The sequence below is a fragment of the Alosa alosa genome, chromosome 17 (assembly GCF_017589495.1).
Source record: "Alosa alosa isolate M-15738 ecotype Scorff River chromosome 17, AALO_Geno_1.1, whole genome shotgun sequence".
Taxonomy (NCBI): domain Eukaryota; kingdom Metazoa; phylum Chordata; class Actinopteri; order Clupeiformes; family Clupeidae; genus Alosa; species Alosa alosa.
The window spans coordinates 8,166,048-8,175,206 of NC_063205.1; the positions used below are offsets into that span (position 1 = coordinate 8,166,048).

A 9,159-nucleotide genomic window follows, 5' to 3' on the forward strand; every position below is an offset into this window, starting at 1 on the left:
CAATTGTACTTGTAGTTCGTCCACCTCTGCCTGTAATACATTTAGGAACAGTTCATTTTAGTTTTGGTACAGGCTTTGGCAGGTCTGTCACAAAGAGGACTTTCCCAACAACGGAGGCCAGATAATAAACATGATTTTCCACAAGGCACTTACAGAAGCGCAACAGGTTTAGTTTGGCACCTCTAAGATTGAGATTTATCAATTTTATGTCCATGATATGATCAAGTCTCTTTCTCTCTCTCTCTCTCTCGTCTCTTTCTCTCAAACACACACACACACACACACACACACACACACACACCATATACACTGTTACTTCTGCTGATTGACCCAATATTGTATCTAAGGTATTGCATAAACATTGGTTAAATTATATTAGGAATAGTTTATTCAGCCATACTGTTACAGGCTTCACAAATTACATTCTACAAATATGTTTGTATTTCCTTTGTGTTTAGTCTGTTTGATATTTTGTTTGCTTATGTGTTGTCTCAAAATTGTATGTACAATTGTAGGGAGAGAAAATGACAGAGGGAGGGAATGAAAGAGAAAGAGAGAAAGAGAGAGAGGGAGAGAGAAAGAGAGAGACTGTTTTGGCCAGTTGCTCCTGCTTGGGGCCTGCATGCAGTGTGTGTGGTCCCTGGTCCGCCTCACTGAGTCATTCCCAGGCAGACATGTTGCCCTGGATTTTAAGGAGGCCCTATGTTGTGCCGAGCAACATAAAAACAATGGTGAACTCCACCAGCCACTGTTGTATATTACAGTTCAGGCAACTGAAAACTAAGCAAGAGTACTATATTGCTTTTCAAGGTTCAGCCCACTGATTCATTTTTAGAAGAGTTTGGAATTATTAACTTATTCAATTGCGGCAGCAAATATCTCTGTCTATTACGCAAATTGTGTCTGATATGAAAACAAACATATATTTTTTTTATGTAAGCCTACAAATTATTGCATAACCAAGAAAGCATAAAAACAAGCAACATACCACTAGATACAGTTGAATTAATCAAGCAATAAACCACCTTAACTTTGAGGGAGGAAGTACATTTCCATTATGAGGGTCCCCAAGGAAACAGATTTTATGTTGTTCCAGTATAAAATAATACACATAATCGTGTGTGGTATTCAACCTAAGTGAACTGGTAGACAAGTATAGACAAGGACAAGTATAAACTAGGCCTACATTGAAATAAAAGTGGATAGTTCTGATTAATCATCAAATAAACTAGATACTATTAATAACTTGAGGGAAAGGATGCTTGTGTAATGATGTAAGACCACCCCACCCCCCTGTAATCACTAAATTAGGCTATATATATTCTTTGACTGAGTCAATCGTGTAAAATCTTTCTATAAGCGCCCTAATTTACTATTATTTATTGTGATAAGTTTATTGCGGGTTGATACCCTTGAATTTCGAGCATGAAGATGTAGCCAAAGCAACTGCATTCTCAGGTAGATTGTTTTGGTATTCGAATAAGGCAGATTTTTTTCCCTCTAAGAGGGGATGGGAGCCCAGTTTTTGTTATTTTGGCTCTCCCCCTCCATGTGCATACCAGAGGCACTGAAAAAAGTAGCGGACTTCAGGGCAAGGCTGAAAACATCTCGTTGGATAGCTGACCGAAGTGTTGGATCTATACGATTTTTCTCTCTTAGTGAGCGTTAACTAACACGTAAATTGCCTTTTGCAGCAAAGTGGGAGAAAGAAGAGGGGGAGCATTTAAGGGGGGATGTAACTCATAGGTTACGGATCGTATTACAGAGTTTCAGACTTTTCATGGCAAGAGTTTTTCGCTGCCTCTTCTCTTCTGTGTGGGGGATGGTGAATCTTTTGCTTTTTCTCCATTTGATTTGTCTGATTCATTCTGGCAAACATAGAAGGACTTAGTTGAAGTCTACTAGAGAACACCACGCTCGAGCCATTTGTGTGAAACTTTGTGTGGACGTTTTATACAATGAGAGATACAACGCTGGAACAACGAGATCTTCAACATGAAAAAGTTTCGGAGTGCGTTATAAACGTTTATAGCCTAGAAAATGAAATTTCGGAGGTTCTTTGATCAACTGCTTTTCTTTAGTTCGACATATTTTTAACTTTCTTGGACGAATTTTGTTTAAATCCGCGTGGATATAATATTACTCAGTTGGATCGTTCAAGATGTCTTCCCGAGGTTTTTATTCCATTGTTGGGAGATTTGGGATGCTTTGCGTTTGGGCTGCCTCCTTGATGGTCACTCATGCAGCCACAGGGTTTCTAAACCAGTCCATTCTGAACGATAATTGCAAGAAAACGACAACTTGCGAAGTCCTGAAATACAATTCCTGTCTTGGCACACCTTTGCCATACACCCACACATCTCTAATCCTGGCTGAAGACTCAAATACTCAAGAAGAAGCTTTGGAAAAGTTGGCCATGTGGTCTGGTAAGATTTTGTTTATAGCCTACATTTCTGTCAATAGGCTACATAAAGCAAAAGCAATGCAATTAAACATTTTGTCCAGGTTAGCTCTTTAAACCGTAATAAAAATTGATAATTTTATACATAGATAAAACGCACAGTGACATTAATTCACGCATTAGCCTTATTTGTGAGCTACTGGAGTTACTTGTTGCAGGCCTAAATGAAAAACTAAGAGTTGCCATAGACAATAGACGATTTACATGAATCTGACAACTTCTCATTACAATAAACTTCACAACGTACAGCCCTCCCATCTTACACATTCTCACCTAAATCCTAAAACCCTCCATGACACCTCTTATAGGGGGAGGCAGTCACATTTCCCAACCCCTTCAAAAAAAGTGTAGGCCTACTTGTAGAGAACCCATAGAAGCCATTTGCATAACATTGCTGTTCTAGTTGTATTGTCACATTACTGTTTTTCCCTGGTTATATGTGCAAACCAGTGACTCTTAATGAAGATACACTGTGTGATAGTATTGGGGGTTTTGCACTGCCAGACCTGAGAGCGACCCTGAAGCTTGCCAAGATGGTCTAATCCTGTGATTGTCTCTGTACCTTTATCAGGTTTGCGCAACGCCCCTCGGTGTTGGGCTGTCATTCAGCCCCTGCTTTGCGCAGTGTACATGCCCAAATGTGACAATGGAAAGGTGGAGTTGCCCAGCCAGATGTTGTGCCAGTCAACTCGCAAGCCCTGCAGCATTGTGGAGAAGGAGAGGGGCTGGCCTAGCTTCCTAAAGTGTGACAGGACAGAGAACTACCCCAAGGGATGCGAGGTATGATTGTTGCCGCCTACTGTTTTTCATTTTACTCTCCCATGTTTGTGTAAATGTATTAAATAATTGGAACAGTGCATGTTTGATAAATGCCAAGCTAAAATATGGATATCATTTACAACTGGTCCATGTAGAATGTAGTTATTAAATGTAATGCCAAAATGTAGTCAATTGTCTGGGTTATTCTGTGCTGACGGCTATTTCCATTGGTTCTGTGTTGTAGAGCTCCTTACAGAAGCTCAAGTTCAACACATCAGGGCAGTGTGAGGCTCCCCTGGTGAAAACAGACAATCCTGCCAGCTGGTACAAAGACGTGGAGGGCTGCGGCATCCAGTGCAACAACCCTCTCTTCACAGAGGGAGAGCACTCGGACATGCACACCTACATCGGCCTGTTCGGCTCAATCACCCTTCTCTGCACCTTCTTTACGCTGGTGAGCATCTAGTGCGCCTGTCTTCCCTGGATTATAGGCAGATATATGCTTTATTTATTCCAAGGGACATTTTACCATCCAGTAGCTTATATGACATACAGAACAAGAAAAGCAAAGCACTCACAGCAATGTAAGGTTGAAAATATTTCAATATAGGGAAATATGAATATGTATCTCCAGTGGTGTATTGTACATTCAGGGTATATTGTTTGTTGTAAAACCACACAGAGCAGTGGGATACATTTATAGAGAAAGACCAAAGATAACACCGACTGTAAGTGCTTTTTCTGTGTTTTGATTGTAAAAGTTAATAATTATGAGAAATTCTTAAGCACTAATTCTCAGTGGGGTCTTTTTTTTGTTCTATTCTGTCGTTCAACTCACAGGCCACATTCCTCGCTGACTGGAAGAATTCCAACCGCTACCCTGCTGTCATTCTGTTCTACATCAATGCCTGCTTCTTCGTTGGCAGCATTGGCTGGCTCGCTCAGTTCATGGACGGAGCACGTGATGAGATTGTGTGCAAAAGTGACAATACCATGCGACTCGGAGAACCTTCGTAAGTAGTCAAGCCAAGTAGCCGTCGTATTTGACGATTTTGTACAAATGGCACAAACGAGATTCCTGTCACACAACTGTGTCTCTTGTCTGCAGGTCCACAGAAACACTTTCCTGTGTCATCATCTTTGTCATCGTCTACTACTCCCTCATGTCTGGGGTCATCTGGTTCGTCATGCTCACTTACGCCTGGCACACCTCATTTAAAGCCCTGGGCACTACCCACCAGCCTCTGTCGGGAAAGACATCCTACTTCCACTTGGTGACTTGGTCCATCCCATTCATACTCACCGTGGCTATACTAGCGATAGCAGAGGTAGGTCACCACAGATGCAAGGGCCCTTGTTAGAAAATAGAATTAGGGATGTCAGGATCTCTATTTTGGTTGTAAGGGTGGACATCTATTGATGTGCTAAATCAAATGACCTTGATGCAATGATGCATCACTATGTTTGATGCATCAATGTTTGTCCTTTGCAGGTGGATGGAGATTCAGTCAGTGGCATCTGTTTTGTTGGATACAAGAACTACCGATACCGTGCAGGGTTTGTGCTTGCACCAATCGGCTTGGTCCTCACTGTAGGTGGCTATTTCCTTATTCGAGGTAAGTCTGGATGTACACTCCGTAAATACAGTATACCTCTACCTTGTGGCCCTAAGATACACTAAGCCTCTGGAGAGGAACCGCACCATAGTTTGTTCTTTTACTGGAAAGTGGCCAAGTACTGCAGGATGATATTTTTAGTCACTTGTATGAAGAGGTATAGTGTATGGAAATGAAAGCTGCAGAAGTCACTGCACTCTTCAGAGTTCTTTAAATGGCTCATTTCTGTTTATCCAGGGGTCATGACATTGTTTTCCATCAAGAGCAACCATCCTGGACTCCTCAGTGAAAAGGCTGCGAGTAAAATCAATGAAACTATGCTGAGACTGGGTGAGTCTTCTTCGCACTGGAGAGCAAAAGTGCACCAATGGGGAAATGCAACGAGCTTATGATGCTTTGCACTCCTTATATGTCATTGTCTTTACAGTGATATTACATTCTTCTCTGTTCTCTCTCATTCCAGGTATTTTTGGATTCCTGGCTTTTGGATTTGTTTTCATTACATTTGGCTGCCATTTTTATGACTTTTTCAATCAAGCCGAATGGGAAAGGAGTTTCAAAGAATTTGTCTTGTAAGTGTAACAGTAATCTGCCTTTTCAACGGTGGAATTGATGATAGAATGCAATATTGATGTAACTTACCAAAGATGATGACCTTAATATGTTGTTGATTCTCTGTACAACAAATTGTCATTTAGAACATACTGTAAGTAAAAATAACAATACAACATCGCTGTAAATCTGAGCAATGTAACATGTGCACTTGAATGCTATGTTAACTGAAGAATCTCTGTTTTACCATTTTAGTGCATGTCAATTTTATCTGTGTTGTCTGGTCTCTAGATGTGAAGCCAATGTGACAATAGCTCATGAAACCAACAAGCAAATCCCAGAGTGCATCATCAAGAACAGACCTAGCCTGCTGGTGGAGAAGATCAACCTCTTCTCCATGTTCGGCACGGGCATCGCCATGAGCACCTGGGTGTGGACCAAGGCCACAATTCTCATTTGGAAACGCACATGGTTCAAGTAAGAAGCTATGTCCAAACGCCTACTGACAAATTACTACTACTTGTGAAGTTCAAACATTGTAAATTATTTGTTTGTGTGTTTGTTTGTTCCAGGATTACTGGACGGAGTGATGATGAGCCAAAGCGGCTGAAGAAGAGCAAAATGATAGCCAAGGCCTTTTCCAAACGGAAAGAGCTTAATAAAGAACCAGAAAAGGAGCTGTCTTTTAGCATGCACACTGTATCGCATGAGGGGCCAGTAGGTAAGCACAGTGCCATCTGGTGGTAGCATCATAAACAATCAGGCTCATTTCCAGCCACTATCTGAGAATGTCATACTGGAGGTGGTACTAGAGTGATTTAAATGGTGGGCTAATGAGTTATCACCAGATTCGGAAATTAAATAGAGGATTAGCTTAGAAGGTTCAGGGTAGTTCATTCATGGCAAAGGAACCTGCTTGCCACCCCTAATGCATCAGGTTGACATTTGCCTATAGATGAAGTATGAATTGCTTGATTCTAGTGGAAGTATGCAATAGAAGTGTGGATAGGAATGAAATGTTGTGATCATCTTTAGACCGCTGATCATTTTGTATCAACTGTATCGTTGCAGCTGGTATTAATTTTGACCTGAATGAAGCATCTATGGAAATGTCATCTGCCTGGGCACATCAAGTGAACAAGATGGTGACCCGGAGAGGTGCTATCCTACCACAGGACGTCACAGTCACGCCCACTGGTACACCTGGTGAGTGTTTTCTGTGATCTCTGTGTCACTTCCCTTTTTAATAAGCACATAAAGGAGCTCTGTGTAGAATTCTGTAGATTGAAGTAGTTTTGAATGCATTATTACATTTGCCTTGGCTCTCTTCCATTGACCCGCATTGTGTTTAATGCAAAGTGGTATTAGAAGAGAGACTGGCTGGTTTGCATGCTAACTTCTGGGTGTTTTTGACATCACATCAAAATGGCTGTTCCTTCACATTCTGTTGCTACTTCCTTCTTGTCACTCATGAAAAATGTCCATGTCCCCCGACGCAGTTCCCCCTCCAGAGGAAAGGAACAAGCTGTGGATGGTGGAGGCTCAGATCTCACCTGAGATGATGAAGAGGAAGAAGAAAAAGAAGAAGAGGAAGAAGGAGGTGCGACCTGCCAGGCAAGAGGAGGACGTGGCTCCCCCGACGGAGTACAGGCGTCGGGAGTTCGGCCCCAGCGCTGTGCCTCGTCTGCCGAAGCTACCCGGGCACCGGTTCCTCGTAGCCAGCTTGTGGGAGCAACAGAGGCAGCAGCGGGAGGAGGAGAACGTCCTCCCAGGCTCCTTCCCTGAGCCCAGGCCCTCCTGTCCCCTACCGTACCAGGACCGGTACAGCGGTGGTCTCGGATACGCTCCCCCCAGCCAGCGCTACAGCCAAGGCGGCTTCAAGGTGATCTCCAACCCGCTTCCCCTCCAGGACAGACAGCGTGAGGAGCTGAGCCTCTTCCGCTCACCTCCATCGTGGCCTCAGAACGGAGTGTTCCGCCACGCGGGGGAGGTGGAGCCCATAGCAGTGGGCTCGGGGAGGACAACCCAGGAGCCAAGGGCCCAGGGGAGAAGGACTGCGGTGGCTCCCATTCATTCCAGAACCAACCTTATGGACGCAGAGCTCCTGGATGCGGATTCAGATTTCTGAGACATCTCAGCTTCCCCCCTCCACCCCACAGACTGTTTGCAAAAGTGCTGGATGCTTTTATGCTTACAGAACCCTCTTTTCAATAGTCATTGGAAGAGGATAAGCACGAACCTCAAACAGTGGCAGCCTCACATTGAAACTAAAAAGGGAAGGTGAGACAGATGGAGCTCTTTGCCAGTGAGCTAACAGGAATCCAAGAACAGTGTCCTCAGTCAGGAGTCTTGGAGGCATCAGAACTACCCCCCCCCCAGGGTGATATTTTAGTTTGAGTGACTAAAAACACAAAACTGTGCTGTTTTGAACTCATAAAGCTGTAATGTTTTGGTACAGAGGACCTTGGAGTTATTTGTGAGAAAATCAATTCTATCAAAGGGACCTATCTGTAATACAGTTGGTGGTACAATTGTTGGAGTGAGCACAAGCAATATTTTGGTACTGCAATACTGTCAGTGACGGATGATATCTATTGACGCCAGACATTTGGAACTGACTAATTATTACTTTATGTTGCCTGGTGCACACACACAAACTCTTTGCCTTGTTATATGTGAGGTGGTAGAATCTACCAGTTTTGTTATCTGTTACAACATCAAAAAAGACATTTTAAAGATACTGAAATGGCAATGGCATTATGTTTTAACAATGATTTTACGCCATTGGATGGAAAGTTATTTGTACAGTTTGTAAAGGGCATATTTTTGTATTGCAGTGTAGGTTTTACATATTTTTTTTGTACTATCAACTTGCATACTTGGACATGAATCATGATCATGATCAGCTTGCATGTTCTGTCTGTTGCTGAAACATTCGCTGTGTTTTTTTTTTTTTTAAAGAGTGTAGTTTCATATTGATGTAGTCTTTTTTTCCTGTTGGCTGCAATTGTTATGATTATTACATGTCTGCATTCTCATCTGTTCTATATAGTTATGTTTTGAATAACTTCACAACATCCAATCAAAGGCATCAAAAGAAAAATATTCAGGATAATGTGGTAAGAGAGTTCTGTCAAATTTGCAAGGGCTGCAAAATACTGACAAAAAGCTCACTTTCACAATCAGTATATCAGAACATAATGCATAATACTGAATTATATTTTAGATGTAAAATATTTTTTAAGAACGGATTTTTTTAATTTACCCTTTAAACGAAAAGTACCATTTCTTGCCAGATTACCAGTTGCCAGTTATGCTAAGGACAGTGTTAGGTGCAGACTCTCAGACACCTCCTCAGTCCGAGGTAGTCTGCTGGAGTTATAGATCCCACACCACCATAAAGTTATGAGTTTATAACAGTAAATTCAATGTGATTTCATGAACCGTGCTAATTGCACTTGATGCCGTGCCGTGATGATTGCACTTGATTAATGGGTTTCTAAAATGAGATTTGATGGCAACCACGCAGCTGTTTTTTTTGTTAACCATGTGTCAATAAAGTTAAAGAGTCAACACACTTTTTGTCAGTGTGCAGGCCCACTTTATTGCATAATGAAAAACTATTATTGTGGTTTGATGCTGTCAACAGTTTTACGCAACTGTGCGCTAAACATTGCAGTGCAAGTTGGTAAAGACGGCAGATGTGCCGTGAGTTTAGCAAAATTACCTGAATGAAGTTCAAGTCCATTAGGGAAAAACTTCTGGGTATTT

At 42.1% G+C, this 9,159-nt stretch overlaps 1 protein-coding gene across 1 annotated transcript; it reads left to right on the forward strand.

Annotated features, from left to right (window-relative positions):
• Positions 1–1,532: 1,532 nt before the first annotated feature.
• Positions 1,533–8,968, forward strand: smo (smoothened, frizzled class receptor). Its single transcript, XM_048268634.1, has 12 exons — positions 1,533–2,426; positions 3,033–3,241; positions 3,465–3,674; positions 4,061–4,233; positions 4,329–4,548; positions 4,713–4,836; positions 5,074–5,166; positions 5,300–5,408; positions 5,680–5,865; positions 5,961–6,109; positions 6,460–6,594; positions 6,888–8,968. The coding sequence occupies exons 1-12, from the start codon at positions 2,162–2,164 to the stop codon at positions 7,514–7,516; spliced, it is 2,502 nt and encodes an 833-aa protein (XP_048124591.1). The 5' UTR covers positions 1,533–2,161; the 3' UTR covers positions 7,517–8,968.
• The last annotated feature ends 191 nt before the right edge of the window (positions 8,969–9,159 follow it).

Excerpts from the sequence above, each read along its gene's own strand:
- smo (XM_048268634.1), top strand. The coding sequence starts at position 2,162 with ATGTCTTCCCGAGGTTTTTATTCCATTGTTGGGAGATTTGGGATGCTT. Across the intron at positions 4,549-4,712 it reads CTATACTAGCGATAGCAGAG|GTGGATGGAGATTCAGTCAG; the intron begins GTAGGTCACCAC and ends TGTCCTTTGCAG. Across the intron at positions 6,110-6,459 it reads ATCGCATGAGGGGCCAGTAG|CTGGTATTAATTTTGACCTG; the intron begins GTAAGCACAGTG and ends GTATCGTTGCAG.